Source organism: Oryctolagus cuniculus, chromosome 7 (genome assembly GCF_051225735.1).
Source record: "Oryctolagus cuniculus isolate XC-2025 breed Fujian yellow rabbit chromosome 7, ASM5122573v1, whole genome shotgun sequence".
NCBI classification, from domain to species: Eukaryota; Metazoa; Chordata; class Mammalia; order Lagomorpha; family Leporidae; genus Oryctolagus; species Oryctolagus cuniculus.
Genome location: NC_142873.1, coordinates 41105645 through 41133181, shown reverse-complemented (window position 1 = coordinate 41133181; position 27537 = coordinate 41105645). Strand labels below are relative to the sequence as shown.

The 27537-nt window shown below is 38.9% G+C and overlaps 1 protein-coding gene across 1 annotated transcript; it reads right to left on the bottom strand.

Moving 5' to 3' along the window:
- Positions 1-10249: 10249 nt before the first annotated feature.
- On the bottom strand, positions 10250-11197 carry OR10T2 (olfactory receptor family 10 subfamily T member 2). Its single transcript, XM_002715297.2, has one exon. It carries the CDS (start codon positions 11195-11197, stop codon positions 10250-10252), a length of 948 nt encoding a protein of 315 aa, XP_002715343.1.
- Positions 11198-27537: the final 16340 nt, after the last annotated feature.

Below are 27537 nucleotides of genomic sequence, written 5' to 3'. Positions count from 1 at the left end.
GGCAGGAAATTACCCAACATAGTAAACACCAAACAGGAAAAGTTCACAATTAATATTACTCCATGCTGAAAAATTGGAAAGTTTTATTCTAAGGTCAGGAACAAGTTAAGAATGACCACTTTTGCCCATTCTATTCAACATGTTACTAGAAATTCTAGTTGAAACAATTAAGTGAGAAAAATATAAAAGATATCTGGATTGGAAACAAAGAAGCAAAATAATCTTTTTTTCATAGATGGCATGATGCTATGTATAGAAAATAATAGAGATTACATGAAATGCTTTTAGAAATAAACTTATTCTGTTAAGCTGCAATATACAAAACCTTATTCAAGGAGACAAATGATTTATACACCAAAAACTATAAATTATCAATGAAAAAAATGGAAAAAGTAGAAAGATAATCTGTGTTCAATGATTTAAGGACTTTAAGTACAGGCCGGTGCCATGGCTCAGTAGGCTAATCCTCTGCCTTGCAGCGCCGGCACACCGGGTTCTAGTCCCAGTCGGGGTGCCGGATTCTGTCCCGGTTGCCCCTCTTCCAGGCCAGCTCTCTGCTGTGGCCAGGGAGTGCAGTGGAGGATGGCCCAAGTGTTTGGGCCCTGCACCCCATGGGAGACCAGGATAAGCACCTGGCTCCTGCCTTTGGATAGGAGTGGTGGGCCGGCCGCAGCGGGCCGGCCAAGACAGCCATTGGAAGGTGAACCAACGGCAAAGGAAGACCTTTCTCTCTGTCTCTCTCTCTCACTGTCCACTCTGCCTGTCCAAAAAAAAAAAAAAGACTTTAAGTACAGACTCAATGCAATCCCTATCAAAACTCAGGTTTTTTAATTTTTTTTTTTACCAAAAATAGTAAAACAGTTCTAAAGTGTATAATAAGATGACAAGAAAACCCAAATAACAAATAACAAAAATCATCGTGAAAAAAGAACAAAGCTGGAAAACTCATCTTTTTGATTTCAATATATATTTACAAAGCTATGCTAATCCAAACATGGTGGTATAACCTAAAAGCAGGCATAAAGAATGGAGAATCCAGATATATATCTATGCATGTGTAACTATCTGATTTTTGACAAAGGTGGCAAGAAAACACAATAGAGAAAACAGATTCTTAAACAAATATTGCTGGGCAAATAGAAAATCTGCAAAAAAATTGATGATTGAATTTTACATCATTCACAAAATTCAACTTCAACAGATTAAATACTTACATGCAAGAATATGTTGTAAAGCTTCTAGAAGAAAAGCTTTATGATATTATTACGGGCAATAATTTCTTGTATTTTACCCTAGAATTACAGGCAACAAAGCCAAAAATGAACAAGTAGGAGTGCTTCAATTTAAAGTTTCTGCATGGCAAAGGGAACAAAGTGATGAGACAACTTACAAAATGGAAAAAATATATGCAAAACCATGTATCTGGTAAGGATTTAATAGCCAAAATATACAAAGAACTCACACAATGCAATAGCACAAAAACCAATTAATTCACTTATAAATTGGCAAAGGACATTGGTTAAACATTTCTTGAAAGAAGATTTACAAATTGCCAATAATATATGAAAAGAATTTTAGCATCATTAATCATGAGAGAAATGTACATCAAAACCACAAAGAGATATTACCTTACACCTTTAAAAATGATTTGTCTACCTATTTTAAAGGCAAAAAAGTTAGTCTATGGGTTGAATTGAAACTGAAACATTCTTGGTTAGATACCTCTTGTTTGTGAGGTTGTTTGAATCTTGAGTATGTTCTCTTTCGGGACACTTGAACTAACAAGTCTTAGCTATTTCCCGCCCCCCCCCCCTTTTTTTTAAGACTCTGCCTACGTGAAGAACAGAATTTTGGAGAAAGACTATATGGCTGAGTTAATAGTAGACTCTGGGTAATGAATAAGAGGAACTTATTGGGGCTGGTGCTGTGGTGTAGTGGGTAAAGCATCTGCTTGCGATGCCAACATTCCATATGGGTGCCATTTAGTGTCCTGGCCACTCCACTTCCCATCCAGCTCCCTGCTAATGGCCTGGGAAAGCAGCTCAAGATAGCCAAGTGTTTGGGTCCCTGCTCCCCATGTGGGAGATCTGAAGGAAACTCTTGGCTCTTGGCTTCAGCAAATGTAAGCAGGTGCATACAGTATCTCTTCAAATTTAGAAACTTTGAGTTTAGCACTTTAGGTATTGTTATGACATTTAACATTTCATTTTTTAAAAAAATGTTTTATTTATCCATTTGAAAGGCAGAGATACGGGGTCCGGGGAGAGAGGGAGAGAGAGAGAATCTTTAATTCGTTGGTTCATTCTCCATATGGCCCCAATGGCCGGGGCTTAGCTGATCTGAAACCAGGAACCAGGAGCTTCTTCCAGGTGTCCCATGTGGGTGCAGCGCTCCGAGGACTTGGACCATCTCCTGCTGCAGTCCCAGGCACGTTAGCAGGGTGCTGGATGGGAAGTGGAGCAGCAGGGACTCAAACTGGCACCCATATGTGATTGCGCACAGCAGAAATAGGCTTAACCTTCTATACCACAGCATCAGCCCCTAACATTTCTTGAGCATTGCTCTAAGTTATAGGGCTGCCTGATAAATTTTCTGGAACATGCCTGGGAAGCAAAGTGAAGTTGGACAGCGGTGAATCATGTACTTTACAGCAGGACTCGCAGTGGTGGGTAGAATGCCCTGCTGATACCCAGGGCAGTTACACTATCTAGCAGTTTGTAGACATATGGAAAAGTAAATGCAACAGATGTTTGAACTTGCAGATTATTTACATCTGTGCCCTGTGCTGTACTTAGAACTTCACATGCATGTACACATTTCTGAAGTAATGACCTTCTGAGGTTGGTACTCTGTCCCAATTTAGTTGATGAGATGAATGTTTTGAAATGATAAAAAGATTGCAATTTTAAAAAGAAAGGTAGTGTTGGGATAAGAATACTTAGTTTGATTAGAGAGTCCATTTTCTTAATAGCCATAGCATATAAATCATCTTGTTACTTGTCACCTGGCAGTAAGAGACTTTAAAATTATTCCCTCAGGTGGAGTTGTTTATTATCCAGACAAAAATCCTCCACATAGAGATTTTTATCTGGACAAATCTGCTCACCCAAAGACATTAATAAATATTTATTTTCGTAGTATAATAGAAAAAAGAGGCTTAAAAAGGATGCTAGATTTCCTTAATTTCAAGACTCAGTAAAAACTTTTGTAGACAGTTCTCCAGATGCCTCTCACTGTTTAGCTCACAGAGGCACTGATTGACTTTGCTCCAAAATGTCTTTTCATCCATGCTTCTATATTGAGCCGCTTTATAAAAAAGAGACACTGGCTCTTTGCAGAAATGTTGCTTATTGGCCATACAGATGCTTCAAGTTCTCCGTGTCAAAGCAGGCGTGCTGGACAGGATTAAGCAGGCAAGGAAGATTTCCGTGAAAGGTACTGTGATACGGAAGAAAGACTTCAGTCTGAACTTGGAAATTCAGCAAAACAAGAAGCCAGAAGCCTGAGGCAGGCTAGCAGAAATTTACTGGGCGACACAGGTTTACTAAGTGGCTTTGTCAAAAGAAAAACAAACTTCTAAGAATCTTTATGACAGGAGGTAATTTTGTAACAGGAGCAAGGCAACCACTGAAGTTAGGCTGTTGCCTTTCCACATAGAGTCTGAGGTAAGGATGTTGTCTTTTTTAAATATATGTTTTTAAGTATATTTTATCCTCAATTGACAGATAAGACATGTAATAATATTACATATTTATGGGGTCCTGTGTAATATTTCAATTAATGTATACAATACATAATGATCAGCTTAATTGGCAAACCCATCACCTTGAACATTTATTATTTCTTTGCATTGGACCATTCAGAATCCTCTTATTAGCTATCTTGAGTTATACAATTCATGGTTTCAGTCAGTCACCCATCTCTGGGATTGAATGTAAGAACATATTCGTCTTAACTTATTGCACTCCTCTATCCATTAACCATCCCCCATGGATTCCCTCCAACCTCCTCCCCTTTCCGGCCTCTACTAAGCACTATTCTACTCTCTACTTTGATAGAGCAACTTCATATGCTGTCACATTATAAGTGGGAACAGGCAGTAATTGTCTTCCTTTGCCTGATTTATTTTACTTACACAATGTACTACAGGATCATCATTCATTTTGCTGCACATGACAAGATTTTACTCTTTTTATGACCAAATATTGTTTCATTGTACATGTGGAGCCATAGGTTCTTTACCCATTCGCCCATCAATGGAACACCTAGGTTGATTCCATATCAGGGCTATCATGAAGAGTGCTGCAATTAGCAAGTGAGTACAGGTATCATCAACTGATTTCTTTTCTTTGTATATATACCTGTAGTGGGACTGCTGGATCATATGGCAGTACTATTTCTAACTTTTGAGGAAACTTCATACTGGTTCCCATATAATTAGCTATACTAATTTACATTCCCATCAGCAACTATGAGGGTTCCCCATTCTCTGTTTCTTTGCCAGATTTGATTTTTGTAATATTGTTAATGCTCATTGTGTCTTGTGTGAAACAATATTTCATTGCTCTTTTGATTTCCTATCCCTTACTGCCAGTATAGTTAAGTGTTATTTCATATATTTTTTGGCCATTTGTATATCTTTTTTTTGAGATGTGTCTATTCAGATTATTTGCCCCCTTTTTAATTAGAATTTTTGGCTGTTGGACTGAGTTCTTTGCAAGGCCTGATGCTAATCTCATTAGATGAATAGCTTTCAAATTTTTTCTGCCATCTTTTTTGATGGTAACATTTTGAAGAGATGACTCCAAGACCCTGCAGAAATACATTTTGTATTCTAAAATTAACAAAACAATTTAACACAAATTTTTAAAAGTAGGTGTTCTAAGAAAAGGTAGGTAAGAGCTTAGAGTCAGGAAGAATTTGTCTAAAGTTCAATGAAGCTGAGCATAATGTGTACATGGTCTCAATCACCTACACTCTGGATTCCTGTCTTGTACCACACACCACTGTGTCTACACGGGACTCTCCACCTCTCTTACTCATCCCTGTGGGAGTTGGGACTTAACACATGTAACTGCTAATCATAGTTCATAAGCTGATTCTTTTTATTCACACAAGAGTTTTCTACAGTATCCATGAAACTGAAACTAACTTCATATCTTCTAACTAGTGCACAATCTCAGATACTTTACAGTTTTTGACACCAAATAGTGCTAATTCATGTAAGTAAAGACAGTCATGTATAGAAGGTGTGTAGATGGTTCATGTGTTTCCAGAAAGAGCTTAATAACAAGGCATTTTGAAAAAGCAGAACAACATCAAAGAATCTCAGCTACAGGATCTTGTTAATTGTCTCTTTAAGGAATTAATATTGGATTATTTCCAGCTTTCTCTGTCTCTAATCGAGATTTTAAATCCTGGGTGAAATAAGATGATTTGCTTCACTGAGGTTGGAAGCCCAAACTTGTGGTCAAAGTCAGTTCTTGTAATTTATTTTCCTAATTGGTTTATACAAAGAGAAAATTACCTGGAAGAGGGTTATTGAAAAAAATTAAAAAGAAAAAATATCCATTAAATTTTGTTACTGGGTTTTTAAGCAGACACATGCAGAAACATCTTATTGTTTACATGGTTCTAAAAATCTCATGCTTACTTTAATAAAGTAACATTTACATAGCACCCACTCTTAGGTACTTTTGTGATCAAAGGATACATTAGTGAAAAAAATAAGGAAACTTGCTTTAATTGAATATACATTCTAGTTCAGAGAAAGAAACAAAAAACAAATAGTAAACAGTAAAATCAGTATATCTTCTAATATGTTAGAGTGCAATGAGTCATATGGAATATGGAATATAGAAAAAAGTAGAGAGAAGCAATAGAGTTGAGGTATTGATGATTTCAAATATGATATTCAAGGAGGCATCACTAAAGCAAAGACATAAAGTAACTGAGTTGTTTGCAGTTGCACAAATATCTAAGAGAAGAAAATTTCGGTAGAAAGAGTAATCTGTCCAAAGGCTTGGAGCCTAGAGCATGCCCTGGGCACTGTAGGAAGTCCAAGGAGACCATGTGGCAGTACTGGAGACAGAGAGAGGGAGAGAGTGTCACAGATGAACGCAAAGAGCTATTATCTTTGGGGATAAAGGAAAAAGCCGAGGGACAGATTGGGAGTTAGTGCTCCTGAAAGGAGACTACCCAGAGTCACAGATGAGCCATGGTAGGGGCCTCTGGGTTATGTGCATCCTTCTTTACACTTGTCAACATCTTACAGTTTTTGCATTCTGTTAAACTCAAGCACTGTTGTCACAATTTTAAATAAAACAATGTGGAATGCAGAAGATATTGAAAGGGAAAATTTTAAATTGTGAAATACCATTAAAGGCTATAATAGCCAATTCTGTCACTGATTATAGTGATGTGATTATTATACTTGTATTTAAAAATATTTATTTATTTGAAAGGCAGAGTGTTAGAGATACAAGGAGCAGAGAGAGAGACAGACAGAGAGAGAGAGAGAGCAAGAGAGAGAGAGAGAGAGAATGAAATCTGCTGGTTCACTCCCCAAGTATCCTCAATTGCTGGAGGTGGGACAAGCTGAATGTGAGTAACAGGAACTCCATCCTCGTCTCCCGCATGGGTGGCAGGAACTTAAGTATTTGAGCCATCATCTAGTGCTTCCCAAGCACATTAGCAGGGAGCTGAATTGCAAGTGGAGTAGCCAGGAGTCAACCAGAACTGGATATGGAATGTCTTTACAAATAAATTTATTTATTTTAACAAAAATGTTTAAATAAATATATATAACATTTATTTCAAAGACAAGGAGAAACAAAAAAATTTTGTATCTGCTGTTTCACTCTCCAAACACCTGCAACAGCCAGGGCTGGAGCAGGCTGAAGCAAGGGACCTCAAACTCAATCTGGGCCTCCCACATGAGTGGCAGGGACCCAAGTACTTAAGCTAACACTATTGCCTCTCAGAGTACCAGTTAGCAGAGTGCTGGAATCAGAAGCACAGTCAAGACTTGGATTTAGGCACTGCAGTGTAGGACACATGTGTTCCAAGCACTGTCCTATCCACTTCATCCCAGGCCAAACCCTATATGCATATTGATGTGTATTTTCATTTAGAGACAAGGTTTTTACTTTGAGAATTATAGTACTTGATTGGAATCCTCATAGTACCTTTGGCCTAAGCCCATCCAAAACTCATTATATAAATGTTGGTGAATTTAAAGATGACCAGGAAATGCAAAATAGTCCTTTTAAATAACACTTTTACATTATTTTATTTTATTATTCATATGTAGTATTTCAAAACACTCATCTTGGTTCAACTAGAAACAAGTATTTTTTGCAATCATATTTCACTGGATTTTTTAGCACAAAATTACATATCTCTGGTAGAATAAATAGATTAATAAATATGACTGTTTTAAAATGTTTTGAGAACAGACACACATGACTTCACTTGTAAAGGTACATTGGAAAATAATCTGCTAGACAAGAGTGTTCATTGCGCCACAGGAATCAGGGTGCTTTATGGAAGGAATAGGCATGCTGGCTTATCTATTACATAAAAATATTTCTTTGCTTATAGGTAAGTTTCTCAGTCATACAACATAATTTTTCACTTATGTGAGTTAATATGATTTTAATAAATTAAAAGCTTTTATTGTACCATACATTGACTCAGTGGACAGCAAAAGGGTATAATTAATCCTCCCAATTAAAAGATACGTATTGTGCTAACTAGAAAATTTACGTATTTGTTCAAAACACAATTCATTGTCCAGATGACAACTCAAGGCTCCCCAGTTTCAGTCGTGTTAAACTATGTGTCTCAAAGTACAGAACTTGAAAATGGTAGTCAGGATTTGAAAAGCATTTTTCTTCAGTGCTTATAACACAAACTGTTATAAACTATAAATTGACCTAGATTTATGTGATGCCCGTCACTGAGGTGGTGAACTGAAAGAGGAAATCCTCTGCTTTTCTGAGCACTATGTTCCTGAGCAGCAATCATGAGGACGCTATTTTTGATTGTTTCTATACTCTGTTAAATCTAATTATATTCTATGAAAAAGACAAATATAACTCTCTCAGTATAAAAGCAAAATTAACATTGCAACAGGATTTAAATGTCTAATTTACAATTAACACAATAAAAATCCGGTATTAACATTTTTTAAAAAATTAATAATTCATATAATTTTTTTTGACAGGCAGAGTTAGTCAGTGAGAGAGAGAGAGAGAGAGAGAGAGAAAGGTCTTCCTTTTTCCATTGGTTCACCCCCAAGTGGCCGCTATGGTTGGCGCATTGAGGCTGGTGCACTGTGCTGATCCAAAGCCAGGAGCCAGGTGCTTCCTCCTGGTCTCCCATGCGGGTGCGGGGCCCAAGCACTTGGGCCATCCTCCACTGCACTCCCGGGCCACAGTAGAGAGCTGGCCTGGAAGAGGAGCAACCGGGACAGAATCTGGTGCCCCAACCAGGACTAGAACCCGGTGTGCTGGCGCCGCAGGCAGAGGATTAGCCTATTGAGCCACGGCACTGGCCAACAATTCATACTATATATGTATATATATATATATATGACAGGCAGAGTGGACAGTGAGAGAGAGAGACAGAGAGAAAGGTCTTTCTTTGCCGTTGGTTAACCCTCCAATGGCCGCTGTGGCCGGCGCTGCTGATCCGATGGCAGGAGCCAGGTAATTATCCTGGTCTCCCATGGGGTGCAGGGCCCAAGCACTTGGGCCATCCTCCACTGCACTCCCTGGCCACAGCAGAGAGCTGGCCTGGAAGAGGGGCAACCGGGACAGAATCTGGCTCCCCAACTGGGACTAGAACCCGGTGTGCTGGCGCCGCTAGGCAGAGGATTAGCCTAGTGAGCCGCGGCACCAGCCACAATTCATATAATACTAAGTAAAGTTTTTGTCACACTGGAAAACCCAGTTCCTTAATATTGAAATCTTGTTCTTCCTTTAATGTTCAGTTCAAATTTTCCCTTCTCTCTTCTCAGCTCATTTTCCTACTTCAAGGAATAAATACTTTTTCTTTTCCATTTTTTTTCTTAACCATTTGTTTATGTATTTTTGACAGACCTGTTTATCTTGCATTATCTATGGTACTCTTTCTTCGTTTTTTGTATTTCTATCTTCTCACTCCCTGTGTTCATAAGCTATACGTGTATTCATTTTAATTTATCCTCTTTGCATGGAGACTGTTACACAGTGAGTTTATGAGGTGAGTGTCTGTGTCCTGCATAAGATACCTCCAGCCACTACAGAATTTATTCTCTACCCAACCAGAAAGTACTCCTTGCCCTGATTTTTATTTTGGATTATGTCTTCCCTTGGAAATCTCTCATGCTTTTCACTTCTCACTTCTCACTTCTCACCACATTTGAGGTTTTATTTTTCTATTTTTTAAGGTTTATTTGTTTATTTGAAAGGTAGGGTTACAGAGAGGTAGAGGTAGAGAGAGAGAGAGGTCTTCCATCTGCTGGTTCACTTCCCAAATGGCCACAATAGCTGGAGCTGGGCCGATCTGAAGCCAAGAGCCAGGAGTTTCTTCATGATCTCCCAAGCAGGTGCAGAGGCCCAAACGCTTGGGCCAGCTTCCACTGCTTTCCCAGGCCATAACAGAGCTGGATCAGAAGTGGAGCAGCCGGGGCTCAAACAGGCACCCATTTGGGATGCTGGCACTTCAGGCGGTGGCTTTACCTGCTGTGCTATAGCACCAGCCCACCCCCCTTCTTTTTTTAAATAGAGAGACAGAGAAAGAGGGATCTCCTATCTTCTGATTTACTCCCCAAATGACTACAACAGCCAGAGCTGATACAAGCTAAAGCCAGGAGCCTGGAATTCCATTCAGGTCACCCATGTCACTAGGTTGCAGGGCTCCAAGCACTTGGGCCATCTTATACTGCTTTCCAAAGCACATTAGCAGGGAGCCGCATCAGAAGTAGAACAGCAGGAATTAAAATTCCTGCTGATATGGAATGCTGGATTTGTAGGCAGCAGCTTAACCCATTAAGCCGTTACGCCAGCTCCATTTTTTTGCCGTTGTTTAAGCATTGGAAATATAGTATACAAAGTGACTTCTTGTTTTCCACAATAAGAGGTTAAAAAAAAAAGAAAACAGCTGTCTTAGTCTGTGGAACAAATTCAAGTCACATCTAAAAGATCAAAGAAAATGTCATGCCCTTGATTTCCTTTATGATTTTTCTTGTTGATCTGACTTTTTGTTATCTCCATTTGATAGCTATAGATATTCCCATTACTCTTTTCAGTGCAGTTTTCACCTCCTGGTTCCTCAGACTGTAGACAAGAGGATTGAGTAGGGGAGTAACCACTGTGTAGGTCACTGCCACCAACTGATCTTTGTCTGAGGCAGACTTGGACTTGGGTCGAAGGTAGATGATGGATGCACAGCCGTAGTGGACAAAGACCACAGTGAGGTGTGAGGCACAGGTAGCAAAGGCCTTCCTCTTTCCCTCAGCTGAGGGAATCTTCAGGATGGTGTTAACTATGAACCCATAAGAGATGAGGATTAAGAGAAATGGCACCATAATTACCAGAATGCTGAGGCTGAACAGAGCCAGCTCTTTCACATGTGTGTCAGTGCAGGCTAATTTGATAACAGGTGCCATGTCACAGAAGTAGTGGTTGACCCTGTTGGGGCCACAAAAAGGCATGTCACAGATGAGGTTGGTGGCCACCAAAGCAATGAAGAAACCTGTGGCCCCTGATAGAGAAATCAAGCCCAACCCTAGCCTTTTGCTCATGATGAGAGTGTACCTCAGGGGGTGACAAATTGCTACAAAACGGTCGTATCCCATCACAGCAATGAGGAAGCAGTTGGTGCAGGCAAAGCCAAGGAAGAAAAAGAGCTGTGTGGCACAGGCCACGAAGGAGATGGTCTTGGTGGCTGACAGCAGGTGGATCAGCAGCTGAGGGATAATGACGAAAGTATAACAGGATTCAGAAAATGAAAGGATGAATAGAAAACCATACATAGGAGTGTGTAGAGTATGGCTGAAGTGGATAACAGCCATGATGGTTGCATTGGCCAACAGAATCATCAAGTACAGCAGCAGGAAGAAGACAAAAAGTAGTAGCTGGAGCTCCCCCAGGCTGGAGAAGCCCACCAGGATGAACTGTGTCACCGTCGTGGTCCTGTTGAAACCTTGCATCTGGATAATTTCTGTGCATGAATTTAGGAAAGATAAAATGATAAATATTATTGTAATAAAAGCATTTTCCTAATGCTTTCACTTTGTGTATATTGTCAGGCTTAGAATATTAACATCCACTTCTCTCTCAATCTTAGACATATGTAACCCATTTGATAATTTTTAGCAGGAAATATTAATCTGTAACAATAGGAAGGCAATTATCTATATTACAGGAAGACCAGAGGTGAAAAGAAATTATTTACTATTTTTAAAAAGTAATTAAATGAGAAAAATTCTGTTTAAGAACATTACTTTTTATGAGGAAAGAAAAATTTGAATTATTGTCCTTGAACCATATGTATTTCCTTGTACTCATGCGTGTATAAGGTGTCATAAAATGTTGGTTTCTTTCTCCATTATCAGAATACATTCACTTAACATTATTATAATAGCATTAAAACACAATGTCTCACAGCTTAGACACAGGGGCCAAAATGCTGGAGTTTTAATTTTGCCTTTGCCATTTATAGCTATGAACTTCAGTGTGACTCACAATTTTTTTTTCATTTGTGAAATGCAAATAATAATAGAGCATATTAAAAATGATGTGGTCTTCAAGCAGCTTATGGGAAAATGTATATAATGAAAAATCTGTAAACGAGTTTCAAAATTTTTGTACTAAACTGAACTTATCTTTTAATTCAATTTTCATAATCTTTTTGAAATATCCTTGTGTAGTATGTTATATCTAATTAGCTTAAATAATGTAAGTAATGTGTTTGTATATCACTTAACATATAGTAACTACCTTCCATGTGTTCATTCAGTTTGCTTTAGTCACATATACTCAGGGTCACAGGAGCTGAGAATCAAATGTCCCATCTTTGATAAGTGAGCACTGGAAGAATCTAAACTCTTGAATCAGAATGGAGTGTTGCTGAATTTAACTCATATGGCTGTATCCGTTGAATTTTCTGTTTTAATAAGTGAAGCAATTTAAACATGCATAGTTAAATAAGGCATTGGCATTTTTACATTTTTAATTAGTTCATTTAAATTGACAAATAATAATTCTGTAATTAATACACAGTTATTCTTAAGTGTTGAAAATTAACTGAAATGTGATACCTGTTAAACATAAGAGTGGGAATAAGAGAGGGAAGAGATGTATAATTTGGGACATGCTCAAGCTGACTTGCCCCAAATGGTAGAGTTAGAAACATACCAGGGGATTCCAATTCAATCCCATCAAGGTGGCATGTACCAATGCCATCTCACTATTCCAAGTGATCAATTTCAGTTCACAATTGATCATAATGAAAGGACTAAGAGTCAAAGGGAGCACATAAACAAGTCTAGTACCTGCTAACACTAACCGATAGAATAAATAAAGGGGAGAGTGATCCAACATGGGAAGTGAGATACTCAGCAGACTCATAGAATGGCAGATGTCCTAAATAGCACTCTGGCCTCAGAATCAGCCCTAAAGGCATTCGGATCTGGCTGAAAAGCTCATGAGAGTATTTCAGGCATGGAAAGCCAAGACACTCTGGCAAAAGATCTCTGTGAGTGAGATCCCAGTGGAAAGAACAGGTCTTCAAAGAAGGAGGTACCTTTCTCTGAAGGGAGGAGAGAACCTCCACTTTGACTATGACCTTGTCTAAACAAGATAAGAGTCGGAGAACTCAGAGGGCTTCCATAGCCTTGGAAACTCATGACTGGAGCATAGGGAGATTACTGATGCCATAGACAGGAGTGTCAATTGGTAAAGTCAACAACAGGAGTCACTGTGCACTTACTCCTCATGTAGGATCTCTGTCCTTAATGTGCCGTGCATTGAGATTTAATGCTATAACGAGTACTCAAACAATATATTTCACTTTGTGTTTCTATGGGGGTGCAAACTGTTGAAATCTTTACTTAATGCATACTAAACTGTTCCTCTGTTAAAAAAAAAAAAAAAGAGATTATCAACTCCCAACTTGACTCTCACTGGGATTAAACATGACAATAGGTCTGATCTGATTTCATCATCATTTAAAAAAAATCATCTATTATTTTTCACTTTATGTTTCTGTGTGGGAGCAAACTGTTGAAATCCTTACTTAATGTATACTAAGCTGATCTTCTGTATATTAAGATAATCGAAAATGAGTCTTGATGTGAATGGAAGGGGAGAGGGAGTGGGAAAGGGGAGGGTTGTGGGTGGGAGGGATGGTATGGGGGGGAAGCCATTGTAATCCATAAATTGTACTTTGGAAATTTATATTCATTAAATAAAAGTTTAAAAAAAAGAAATTAAAGGTGACACAAATAATGGAAATATACCTTATATTCAAGGATTGGCAGCTTTAATATTGTTAAGAGTCAATAATACTCAAAATGATAAATGGATTAATGTAATACCTATTAAAATCCCAAAAGCATTAAAAAAATAATTGGCTATATTTATGGAGAATAAAATGTTTTGATAAATGCATACATTGTGGAATGATCAAGTCAGAGAGGCTTAATTCATCTACCTTCATTTATCATCTAAGGACTCTTCAGCCTTCAGGTTCATGATTCAACTACAATTAATCTGGATGGTTATGGAAAAGGGAGAAAGGCACAGCAAAATATCTGGGCTACAAAGCTGTGATATTCTTGCATATGGGGAAAGAGATGGGTGATCCCTTGGGATAGAGGTGGAGCAGGAGCACCTTGTCAAGGGTGATGTCTGAAAGGGGAAAGAACAAGAATGCACCTTGAATCTCTTGCAATTTAAAAGCTATAAAGTGTTATCAACAAGAGAAAGGGAAGAGGCTATCTCAAAAACCTACACTGTCTTACATTCTAGGCAATGCCTCCCTCCAGAGCCCTTTTACATTCAGAATCAGGTTCAGAGATCCAGGAGAAACCAGGTATAATATGTATGTCACTCAATATCTCCCGCTTTGTTGGCCACGTTTAAGGCTATAAAATGTAAGGAGCTACTTGACAAGACACATACGTCTATGTTCACTGACCTGCTCATTCATTTGCACAGGTAATTCCTTACACCTGCTACAATATCCTCTTCCATTGATTCAGTCTTCACAGAAGTAAGATCTTTTTATATAAGCTACTTCATTTTGACCTCAACAACCTTGTCAATAGTGCAGGGGTCTTTGTCTTCAGTCAGGCAAGGCAAATGCACTAAACGCTCTTTCCTGAGCAGAATAGCCACTGAGCGTCTTCTCTGCTGAATTTAATATACTGGATTGAACTCACCTCCCAGGATGTTTAGCTCCCTCAATAGATTATAAGTTTTTTATGAGCAGAAACAAAATTTTTATTAACAGTTAAAAACCTAGCATATAATAGAATTTGTGATTCAATTAATAAGGGTTGCAAGTTTTTTACCTGGAGTGTAATTTTTTTTTTTAAAACATACTCAAGTGTTAGATTCCATAGTAGGATTTAAGTCTTCTAATTTCCAACCCTACACTTTCTTTACCTTGCCAGAAGATTACCAGTCTATATACTTTTTCCAAGGGACCAAAGTATAGTTCCATGATGTTTGTTGAAGTTAAACTTGTATTGTCATTTTTGACTTTCCAGGAATAATACAATTTTGATTACTCAGTTTTCTAGGACTATAGAACTTTATAATATGGAGTATTATTCTGACTCTAAGATTAGGGAGATAAACAAAAAGGACAAAGGGCTAGGAAATTAAGCAAGTCCATGACATGGTTATTGAACACACTTAAGGAAGTTCAAGAGGATGAGCTTTATTTCATTGTCAATCAAACAACTTTATCTCCCCCTAAGTCTTCAGCTTCTTTATTGTAATTCTTGATCATATGCTAGATATCCATTATTAAAACAAATGCTTTGAAAAATGGAGACGGAGACAGAGACAGAACTTCCACACCCTGGGTCACTCCTGAAATGCCTGCAACAGCTGAGCCTGGGCCAGGCTGAAGCCAGGCGCCCAGTCCCACATGAGAAAAGGGGGCCCAAATGCTTACGCTGTCAGTTGCTGCTGCCGCCAAAACTGTGCATCAGCAAAAAGCTGAAATCAGAAACATGGGTGGGGCTCAGAAACAGAGCTGGGACTCTTATTGGGGCATTCCAATATGGGATGGGCTTGTTCCAAGTTGCATTCCAACTGCAATGCCAGATACTCATTTCAATATCACTTCAACCATCATAGTACTATTTTCATAATGTTCTACATATGTGTTTCCCCCATTGATTTCCACATTCAAATTCCCTCATGCTCCATGTTCTCCAATAAAGTGTCAGTGATTGCTAGAGTCCATACAGGTGTTCTTTCTATTTAAAATACTCAGAGCTCTTAAAGTTACCTATGTAAGGAAAGTCATTCAGACACTATCTTGCATTTCTATATAATTAAACTGCCTATGTTCATGTTTCATATTCCTACTGAAACTGTTTCTTTGAGGCAAGGGCTATAGCACTATATTCTGAACTGTCTGAAGTCTGCATAACAGTACTGGATACACAACAGAATCCAACTAAGTGATAAATGATGGCATAGCTTAATTTTCCTTTCGTTGCTGTATTTTCTCATATAGGAATACTTTTTTCTGGAATATGCTCTCTGGTCATCTATAATTCATATAATTTTCTAATTTTGTCTCAAAATCATTTTTTAATTAAATAAACCTGCACTGATGAGCTTTCCTTCCTCTCCTCCCCATTATGTCAATTAATTGACTCCCTAGTATTTCAATTTGATATATGAAGGGAGTTTGAGAGTGTGTGTGTGTGTGTGCACTTAGAATAGAAGCCTCTTTCAAAAAATGGGTGGAAAGTTTTTCATAACAGTAAAAAACGATTTATGCAAGTGGACTCCAAGTTGAAAGCTTTGTGAAAATATATATTCTTCTTTAGATAGAAACTGGCAAAGAAAATATACTTACCCACTAAAGTCCAAAAGATCGAGGAAGTTTGCACGTGACTTTAAATTCGATGAATCAGTATTGAAAGTCTTTAAAATATTGAAGCAGGCCGCAAAAGGTCAGTTGTAAGCACAATAACATCTGTAGTGAGAGATTAAGTGACTGGAAAAAAATACACTGAAACATTATAGAGGGTTCACCAAGATGCTTAGATATCTGAATCTAAGTCTTCAACGACAGGCAGAAAACAGCCCAATCTATATTTGTGCATTAATTCATATTCTATAATTGGATTGGAGAATATTTATAGCCCTCTGGGATTCTAAGGACTAATGACCTCTGAGATTTAAGGATAACTAAAGCAAGAGCGAAAATAAATGAAAAAAAATTTGAACAAGGCCTTCTTATTAAATATCACAAGAAAATAATTCAGACTGTGGAAACAAAATGAATAAGCCAAGAGCTTTCTATCTCTATAAACCACTCAGAACGTAGAGAAGTATTCTTTCTGTATGGGTGGATTTAGTTACTTTCTCATAAAAATGCTACAAACGCTGCAGTAACTGCAGAAACCAATTTCTCCAGCTATGAGATTTACGTAAGAATTGGTTTGATAAAGCAGAAGATAATTGGATTGGTGGATGGAGGTGTATGAGGCACTTTGGGGATTTACGTGAGTAGTCTGCCTTGCTTCTATATGCAAAGCCCGAATACAAAGTCAGACAACTGGATTTCTTCATTTCCTCCAGAGAGTTAGTGTAAGGGAATGACTTTCATTTAGCAGCAATTCATTGAGTGTACCGTGATTTGAAAATCACTTTGTTAAGCATTACAGTGATACAGAGATAAATACATTATATGAGTTGATCTGACCCTGTAGGAGTGATAGATGTAAGCCCAGCCGTGTGATAAGATGTGCAGTGAACCATGTGGTCATAAACAGGGCAGCTAGAAGGATGAACACCGCTAGCACAGACCCCCTTGCACAGTGCCAAGGCTGAATTCAGCTCAGGGCTGCACGTATACAGATGTTATGGAGTAAGAAGGCTACCTTGAAATATATGCTAGGAACAAAAAGTCATTACTAAGCATTTTATGCCCAAGACACTCCAATGCAACTCTAGCGAGGAGGAAGGTTGAGAACTCATTTTCAACAGTGGCTCTTTTCGTTATTGAATCAAACCTTCTTTCTGAAAACAACTCCACAGAATAACAGAGTGCAGCTGACAGAAACTAAAAACCAAATTTCCAGGCAGGAGTCAAAAATCAGATCTTCTGCATTAAATTGCAACTCAGTGCTGACATCTCAAGATAAAAGTGAAGCAGAACTAAATGCATTCCTTAGCCCACTGATGGCAGGCATTGTGATAAAGTTTCCTCAAAGCTGAACAAAGACGTGTGGGGGGTAGGGAAGAAAAATCTGTTGTGAGAGTATAAACTTCAGCCCTTCGTTCTGATTTTCAGCTCAAAATTCATCACCAGTCGTCCTGAGAAAACTCAAGCTCTGCTTTATCATGGATCCCATCTGGCAGGGCCACTGAGGATCTCACACACACACAGTTTCGTTCTATTGAAAGACAGCTTTGTTAAGATTCCAGAAAAGAAAACAGAAATTAAAAAAAGACAGACAGGAAGAAAAACAACAAAGGAAGGAACTGCCTCTCTTCACAGATAACATGATTGCCTATGTAGAAAATCCCAAAGAACTCACAGAAATAAGGGCAGGCATTTAGCACAATTAAGACACTGCTTAGAAGGCCTGCGTTCTCCTGTCACTCCCTGGGTCTGAGGCCTGACTCTGCTGTCAATTCCAGCTTCCTGCTAGAATTTACTCTGGAAGGTAGCAGGTGATGCTTCATATAGCTGGACCTTCTCCCCACGTGAGAGTTTCAAATTGCATTCCTAGCTCCCAATTCTGACTTGACCCAGCCCCATTTACTGCAGGCATTTGGGAGTGAACCAACAGATGGGAGTTCTCTGTCTCTGTATTCATTCTTTCTCTTTCTCTCTCTCTCTCTCTCTCTCTCTCTCTCTCTCTCTCTCCCCCTTCCAAATAAATAAATTATTTTTGAAAAATAAAGCAACAAGATAAAAAACATAATCAAAACAACAACAGCACACCTAGAGTAAACAAACAATTAAATTAAGGTGAAGAGAGCAAGGTTAACATACAAAAGTTAAATGATTTCTTGTGAACCAGCAATGGACAAGTTTGAAGCTGTGAAATATTGATGAAACAAACTGAAGATCTAAATAAATGGAGAAGTAGTCCATGACTGTGGATAGACTGACTCCCTGTGACGATAAAGTAAATTAAAATTATATTATCATAAAAATTAAAAAGGGGAAAAAAGAAAGGAAAAGGAGGAATGTTTGGAGAGAGGGTGGGAAGTGTGATTATGTGCTGAAAATCGAATATACAAAGTGCATGAATTCTGTTCTCTTTATATAAATAAATTTTAAAAAAGCATGAAAAGGAAGTTTGGCTTCTAATGCATAAATTTTAATTTATTAAGAAGCCACCATTATATAAATGTATGATTAGTACACACACGGAGCTAAAGAAATGGAAAAATCTGCAATCATATTGTAAGTTTTAACATGCCTGACTTGGTATTTGATTTAAAAAAAAGGTCACAAATTAGTAAGAACTTGGGAGAATTGAGCCTTTTAAATAAAAAGGGCAAATGCTTCATTTCACAGCTTCAGTATATATATCCCAACAAAAGGTGCATGGAACATTTATTGCACATCAGATAATAACATCAATTTCAACTAACATTCAAAGGATTAAAATCACACAGAGCATGTTTTTAACCTACAGTGCATATACAAATAACACAAAGAATAACAACTCCACAGTGGTCAGGTAATTACTTATTTTGCTCATTGGTGAATATCAAATGCTAGGAGGGTAATGGTACTTAACAAACAGCAAGTACTTTTTGGATGAAAAATAAATGAACAGAATATATAACCCCAAATCCCTGAATGTGTGAAACTTAGAAAGCATACTTCTAAATAACTAGGACCAGGGGGATAAATTGTGTTTTTGTGACAAATTAAAAATATATATTGTACACAAAAGCTTGTAAGACTCAGCTAAGGCCAGCGCCGTGGCTCACTAGGCTAATCCTCCACCTTGCAGCATCGGCACACTGGGTTCTAGTCCCGGTCGGGGCACCGGATTCTGTCCCGGTTGCCCCTCTTCCAGGCCAGCTCTCTGCTGTGGCCAAGGAGTGCAGTGGAGGATGGCCCAAGTGCTTGGGCCCTGCACCCCATGGGAGACCAGGAGAAGTACCTGGCTCCTGCCATTGGACCAGCGCAGTGTGCCGGCCGCGGCGGCCATTGGAGAGTGAACCAACGGCAAAGGAAGACCTTTCTGTCTCTCTCTCTCTCTCACTGTCCACTCTGCCTGTCAAAAAAAAAAAAAAAAAAAAAAAAAAAAAAAAAAAAAAGAAAGAAAAGAAAAAAAAGACTCAGCTAAAATAGTGCTGGAAGAAACACATGTTTATGACTATATATATATTTTTTGACAGGCAGGGTGGACAGTGAGAGAGAGAGACAGAGAGAAAAGTCTTCCTTTGCCAGTTGGTTCACCCTCCAATGGCCACCGCGGCCGGCACACCACGCTGATCCGAAGCCAGGAGCCAGGTACTTCTCCTGGTCTCCCATGGGGTGCAGGGCCCAAGCACTTGGGCCATCCTCCACTGCACTCCCGGGCCACAGCAGAGAGCTGGCCTGGAAGAGGGGCAACCGGGAAAGAATCCTGTGCCCCGACCGGGACTGGAACCCGGTGCCGGCGCTGCAGGCAGAGGATTAGCCTATTGAGCCACGGTGCCAGCTTATGACTATTACCTTTCATGTATTATTGAATAACATAGGAAGGAAGGCCTGGAAGTTACATGTAAGGACTTAAGCTTTATATTAGAATAAAGAACTAAAAAAAATTATCATGAAGGAATAAAATAAAATAGAAAAGAAACTTATAATAAAGATAGCAACAAACCAAAAATTAGTCATTTAAAAAAAAAAACAGCTCGGCCGGCACCACGGCTCAATAGGCTAATCCTCCGCCTGCTGTCCCGCCACCCCAGGTTCTAGTCCTGGTTGGGGCGCCGGATTCTGTCCTGGTTGCTCCTCTTCCAGGCCAGCTCTCTGCTGTGGCCAGGGATTGCAGTGGAGGATGGCCCAAGTCCTTGGGTCCTGCGCCCGCATGGGAGACCAGGAGAGGCACCTGGCTCCTGGCTTCCAATCAGTGAGGTGTGCCGGCTGCAGCGGCCAATTGGAGGGTGAACCCACGGCAAAGGAAGACCTTTCTCTCTGTCTCTCTTTCTCACTGTCCACTCTGCCTGTCCAAAAAAAAAAAAAAAAAAAAAAAAAACAGCTAAAATCAACAAATACCTAGCAAGAATAAAGAGAGACATCCATTTAAACATTATCAGAAATGATGTAAGCACAATTGCTACAGAGAATAACAAGTGAATAAGGGGCATCGTGTGAAGGTCACTATATATGGGTATGTAAAACCTGATGAAAAGCAATGAATTCTTACAAAAAAGTATCATAACACAGTTCATTCTGGATTAAATTGAGCATGTCTATAAATATTAAACAATGAACAATTTATAAATTCATCAATGAAGAGGTATTCAGGACCTGAGGGCCTCAATAGCAACCATAATTCCAATGGTTTTCAAACTCTTCAGAGAACGTAAACAGAGAAACATCCCCAAGTTATCCTTAGCAAAACTTTATTGTTGGAAATTGTTAGATTTGATAAAAGGTGCCAAAACACAGGTAGATAAAAGAAACAAGCATTCTGGGTGACTTGTTCCCCAAATCTAATTTTATATTTTTCTGAGCAAATAGAAGAAAGGAGCTTAAAAACTCCAATCATGAATCAATGACAAGGAGGAAAACATTAACTGATCACCCTGGCTTAACAAGTGCACATTGCATGCATTTATTGAAATGTCACATTAACACCTAATATGTAATTTTTTTTCAGTGTTTAAGGAGATGTAACTGCTTGCCAATCTGGTTTGTTCTTTACATATGGAATGCATGCGTTATCACACTCAACCTCCTAAAAATCTGCATGATTAAATTTTTAAATGAAAAATATATGCATATACACATAAATATCGGCATATGTTTTAGATTGATAACAAAATGATCTACATTGAGTTTAATCCTCATGACACATAATTCTTTTCTTGGAATTGGAAAAAAAATGTATTGTAATTTCCTCACTAGAAATAAAAACGTATTTTCCTAATCTGATAAGGCTTATCTACAAAGAAGCTTGAGCAAGTGTCAAACCTAGTAGTAAAATGTTGGATATTTTCCATTTGAGATTCAAAAACCCATTAATGCTATATCTTCAGCAATTTACCTGCAGTCCCAGACAATAAAAAAGCAAATAAAGATTGGGGAAGAAGAATCAAATTGTGGTTATTTGCATGTGAGTTATTGCATTTGTAGGTATTCAAAAGATTTTATGAAAGAATCTCTTTGATTGGTGACAACTAAAAATACATTTTTAAAAATTGTATGCCAGACCTCTGCAGTGTCAATTCGTTGCTTCAGTCTGGCAGACTGGCAGACCCCTGCAAGTGGTGGGCTCTGGGGAGTAAACCAGCACACAGAAGATCTGTCTATCTCTTTCTCTTTATTTCAAGCAAATAAATAGACACATTTAAAAAAATTATAATAACCAAGTCAAGGCTCATTACAATAAAATATATATGCACCTCATGAAAGTACTCACTATAAATTAGCTACTTTTATTATTATCTTTAGAGCTGTTTCATAAATGTTACAAAAAGTAAGATTCACAAAAACACAAATCCAGTCCCCAAAAGGCAAATCTATATCTTCCCTGATTTGTGTGAACTAAAATACAGAATACAAAAATGCATATGAGCAAAATTGACACTTTGAGATTTGATTATTGTTTATAGCCCTTGTCTACACTCTCAATGATCAGTGGTTATTCTAATTACCACTTGTTGAATTCTTTTTTTAGTAGAGTTAAGCTTGTGATTATAAAGAAAAATGAAAACATGCCATTGTAAAAATTGAAAGAAAAATAAGAAAAGCAGGAGGGAGTATGGGAGGTACCTTTCTCTGAAGGGAGGAGAGAACTTCCATTCTGACTACGACCTTGCCTAAATATGATCAGAGTCGGTGAACTCGAAAGGCTTCCATAGCCTTGGAAACTCATGACAAGAGCCTAGGCTGATTACTGATGCCATAAACGAGAGTGTCAATTTGTTAAGTCAACAACAGGAGTCACTGTGCACTTACTCCTCATGTAGGATCTCTGTCCTTAGTGTGCTGTACATTGTGATTTAATGCTATAACTAATACTCAAACAGTATTTTTCACTTTATGTTTCTGTGTGGGAGCAAACTGTTGAAATTTTTACTTAATGTATGCTAAACTGATCTTCTGTATATAAAGAGAATCGAAAATGAATCTTGATGTGAATGGAAGGGGAGAGGGAATGGGAAAGGGGAGGGTTGTGGGTGGGAGGGAAGTTATGGGGGGGGAAGCCATTGCAATCCATATGCTGTACTTTGGAAATGTATGTTCATTAAATAAATGTTAAAAAAATAATTGTTAAAACAGGAAAAAAAAAACAGTGCTTCAAACAACAAAATTAAGAAATCAAAGCACTCCACCGAATGGAAGAAAATATTTGTAAATAATATATCTGATAAAGATCTAGGATCCAAAGTTACTTTATGAATGAAAACACGTCCTTGCTCCCATTTGTTGGCCCCAGGCTTGTGTGAAACAGGGAAGAGATGGTAGTGGTGGTTGCCTGTTGAGATTTTTCTTAGCATTGACCACTATGTTATTGGGACAGGGGAGCTCAGTGAATAAGTGCTGTGGAATCCCATTGTGATTTGGCTGGGGGGAGGGCAGTGTTAGTATGTGGGAAAGTCACAGCAAGAGCAAAAGGTCAGGATACATCCATGGCGTGAGAATTTGAATGAATCCTAGGAAATGAGTCAGAAGACTGTTCTCTGCCATGTGCTTGCAGTATGACAGACAATTCATATAACCTCTGTTGTCGTCAATGTTATGAAATGTGCTAAAAATAATCGCTTAGCTTATCTCAAACTCAATGAGGATATAAGTATACACCTCTGTATACATGCACAAAGATTTTTTTCTTTGTAGAGTTCTTTTAATTTCACCATTTTCTCTAACTCTTTTTTCGCTCTTCCACTTTTACTATTCAAGTGGATTCCTTGTATGCTTTGAGGAGACATTTGTGAATAATACTTTGTCTATCACTTGTTGAGTTACTATGTGCCGGAAAATGCTTACAACTTTGCATATGTTGCCTTATTTAATCATTATGACCAGGAAATGAAGGAAAGACATTGTATCAGTCATAGAGAGGTAACATGAGGTAACAAATGGTATGTGTTGGGATCATGATACAAATTCTGGGCTTCCCCACCACACTGTTACCGGGAGCAGTGGAAATTCTTAACCTAGATATCCCTCAAATGAGGACAATTAGACTTTTCCTTAGCTAGAAGTTCCAAATACCAGTCCATACCATGAGTTGAGTAAGATTTTAGGGGTGTTTGTAAGTTTTGTTCGGGCACAGAACCAAGTGACCCAAGTAATAATGAGTCTATCATTGGGCAGTTGTGTGAGACATTGGGAAAGCTATTGCTTGGATTCCTCCTGGGGAAACAGAGGTGACATAAGGACCTTTGAGATTCTAAAACATTCTGGAGTAAACCACCTAAGGGGGAAAGCCACCTAGGCAGAAAAGAGAGGAATCTAAGGAATGTCTGGAGGGGAAAGACAGAAGGCTTGTCTAGCTAGGGAAGTGAAACCAGTCATGAGTAGCACCAAAACAACCCGGCTCTGGTGTTCTCTGCCTGGATCCAGGCCCTTTCAGTGTATCCAGGTATGTAGGATTTAGGCAAAAGGGAGTCATGAGAACAGGGGTGGAGAACTAGGTTTACTTTATTGGGCTAGTTTTTCAGAACATGTTCTAGGACAGCTGATCTTGCAACATTGTACTTTCTGGGGACCAGACCATCAGCCCACCAAAGAAAGCTGCAAGAAACGAATCCAAGTCAGTTTTAAACACAATGCAGGGAAATGTAGATCTACAGGAATGTCCCTGTTGAAGCTCTCTGTCTTCTACATCCTTGACATCTTCCAAAACCTTTGCAATGAAAGCCCTAGAAAACTACTTCTGACCTCACTGTGAGTAAGTTCTAAAGCTCTGACTTGCTCATTTCTATATATTCTTTTTTTCTTTTTAAAAATTTTTATTTTATTTTTTAGTTTTTAACAGGTTCAGTTTACTTCATAGATAAAATCTAAGATTATAATGAAATTCTCTTTCTCTCTCCCATCCTCCATCCCTCTCCCTTGCCCCTTCTTTCCTTCACTTTTGAGATAATATATTTTTAATTTCCACTATAGTCAAGCTTAATGCTTGAGTAAATAAAGAGTCCAAGAAACAAAGACTCTAGTTTGGCAGAAAAATGGTCAAAGGCTACAAACAATAATGAAATGGAAAACTGACTATCTCACTCATATTTAGTAAATTTCAAAGTATTCACAGATCATTAAAACTATGATAATATAATATTCTTTTTTTTTTTTTGACAGGCAGAGTGGACAGTGAGAGAGAGAGAGAGACAGAGAGAAAGGTCTTCCTTTTGCCATTGGTTCACCCTCCAATGGCCGCTGTGGCCAGCGCACTGCGGCCGGTGCACCGCGCTGATCCGAAGCCAGGAGCCAGGTGCTTCTCCTGGTCTCCCATGGGGTGCAGGGCCCAAGGACTTGGGCCATCCTCCACTGCCTTCCCTGGCCACAGCAGAGAGCTGGCCTGGAAGAGGGGCAACCGGGACAGACTCTGGCTCCCCGACTGGGACTAGAACCCAGTGTGCTGGCGCCGCAAGGTGGAGGATTAGCCTAGTGAGCCGCGGCGCCGGCCTAACATTCTTAACCATTAAGTTGACAAAGGTATGAAACAAAGTTTTATACTACTATATGTGCAGCAATGCTGAAACACAAAGCCTTTTCTTATCTATTTTTATTTTCCTTTTTAAAAAATTTTAGCTCCCACATATAAGGGAGAACAGGTTGTATTTGCCTTTCTGGGTCCAACTTACTTCATTCAACATGATGTCCTTCATTTGCATCCATTTTGCTGCAAATGGTAGAATTTCATTCTTTTTCACAGCTGAATAATATTATATTGTGTATGTATACTGCACTTTTTTTTATGCATTCATCTGATGATAGACACCTTGGTTGAGTCCATAGTTTGACTATTGTGAACAGTGCTGCTATAAACATGGTGGTGCAGGTATAATGTGGTATAATGTGTTCCTGTCTTTTGGGTATATATCCAGAAGTGGATTGCTGGTTATCTATTTCTAGGTGTTTTCTTTTTAAAAGAAATTTCCATACTCTTTCCCACAGTGGTAAGACAAATGTACTTGGGTGTCCCAACCTATTATTTGGAAGACATCTGTTAACTAAATTGGGTACTGCTGTGTATTTAAGTCAAGAGTAGGCAGAGCTAGAAGTCTCAAGGAGCCAAGGTACACAATCCTTGATGAAAGTCCTACATGAGACACCCAAGAATCCCAAAATCATTTCAGAAGGCATTTTGGCCTAGGTTAACCAAAAATTATCAGCCCAGAATCAGGTAAGGTGGTTTGTCAGTGTGCAACCTGTAAGATGTAAAAAGGACACAGCAGTGGCCCAGGGCCAAGCAATCTCTTCTGAGAGCCAAAACAACAGCTAGAATCTTACTAGTTGTAAACACATTCCTCAGTCAAGTCTACTACATGTCCTCCTGACACCCCTATATATTATCTATTAAGAAATCAAGATTGATGAATATAAGTTTATACTGGACTCGAGGGCCAAGAATGAAGCACGTTAGGGCTTTTATCCCAAGGTAGGGAGCCCCTAAGCTTGGTTGGTGGGATTGCCAGGGGATAGTAACTATTATATTGTTTTAGACTTAAAGGTATTTGTGTTCTTTTGCATGTCCTTGGATCTGAGTCTCAAGAGCTGTTTGTCTTTGAGTGGACAGAATAAAAACTCATCAGAAATTTCAATATTATTAGGCTGTTCTATACTACAAAGATGTCAAAACTTTCTTACACTTTTTGGGAAAATTTTGAGTAGAGATCTGACAGGCAACAATTTAAAAAATGAAGTACGTTGCAATATGTGGATAATATTCTTAAAACTAGTCCCTCAAATGGGCTCACTAGGCTAATCCTCCGCCTAGCGGCGCCGGCACACCGGGTTCTAGTCCTGGTCGGGGCGCCGGATTCTGTCCCGGTTGCCCCTCTTCCAGGCCAGCCCTCTGCTGTGGCCAGGGAGTGCAGTGGAGGATGGCCCAGGTGCTTGGGCCCTGCACCCCATGGGAGACCAGGAAAAGCACCTGGCTCCTGGCTCCTGCCATCGGATCAGCGCGGTGCGCCGGCCGCAGCGCGCTGGCCGCGGCGGCCATTGGAAGGTGAACCAACGGCAAAGGAAGACCTTTCTCTCTGTCTCTCTCTCTCACTGTCCACTCTGCCTGTCAAAAAAAAAAAAAAAAAAAAAAAAAAACTAGTCCCTCAAATGAAGCTTTTTACAACAACACCATTAAAACTTTAGTTTTCTAGCAGAAAGGCAATAAAAATGTTATGAGAAAATGCACATATTTTTAAAGAAACTGTGAGTATCTAGGCTTTAAAAAAAATCCCACACAATGGGAATGTATAACTCAGCTCCATCCAAGATTAGGAAGCCATTATTTATCTTCTGCCAGATTTCAATACCCAACTATGGGCTAATGACAAATTACCTCTACGACATGTTAAAAAGATCGGAAACTGACTCCTTTGAATAGAATTAAGATTTCTATAATCTCTGAACAAGCTAATGCATCTTTTCCTGGGTGCCCTCACTGTAGGACTGCCTGATCTAGAATAATCTTTGATCTGTATGCATATGCAAGACAGAGAAACTCAGCATAATCCTAACACAAATGTTGAGGCCATTAATACAGATGGCGGATTATTTTTCTAAATAGTTGGATACAGTGTCCCAGGGATAGCTGCACTTCCTGTGGGCAATTGCAACCACCAATTCACTGGTCAGGTATGTAGAAAAACTATGGAAAACTCCCTAACTTTCTGGACCCCATATCAGGTAGCAAACTGGTTGACTGGGGGCCAAAAGTGGCAATATCATGCCTTATGCCTGAGTACTCTGAACATCACCATGAAACCCTATCAGACCCTGGAAACTACTACAATGCTGCCAGTGTCTCAGGGGCCCCTAACACCTGGTTTCTCAGAAGTCATGGATCCAGAGACTCAAGTAAAAGAGATCTCACAAGTGAACCTCTGCCAATTGCAAGAGCAATGTGATTGGTAAGTGAAAATAGTTTTATTGTAAATGGTCAAC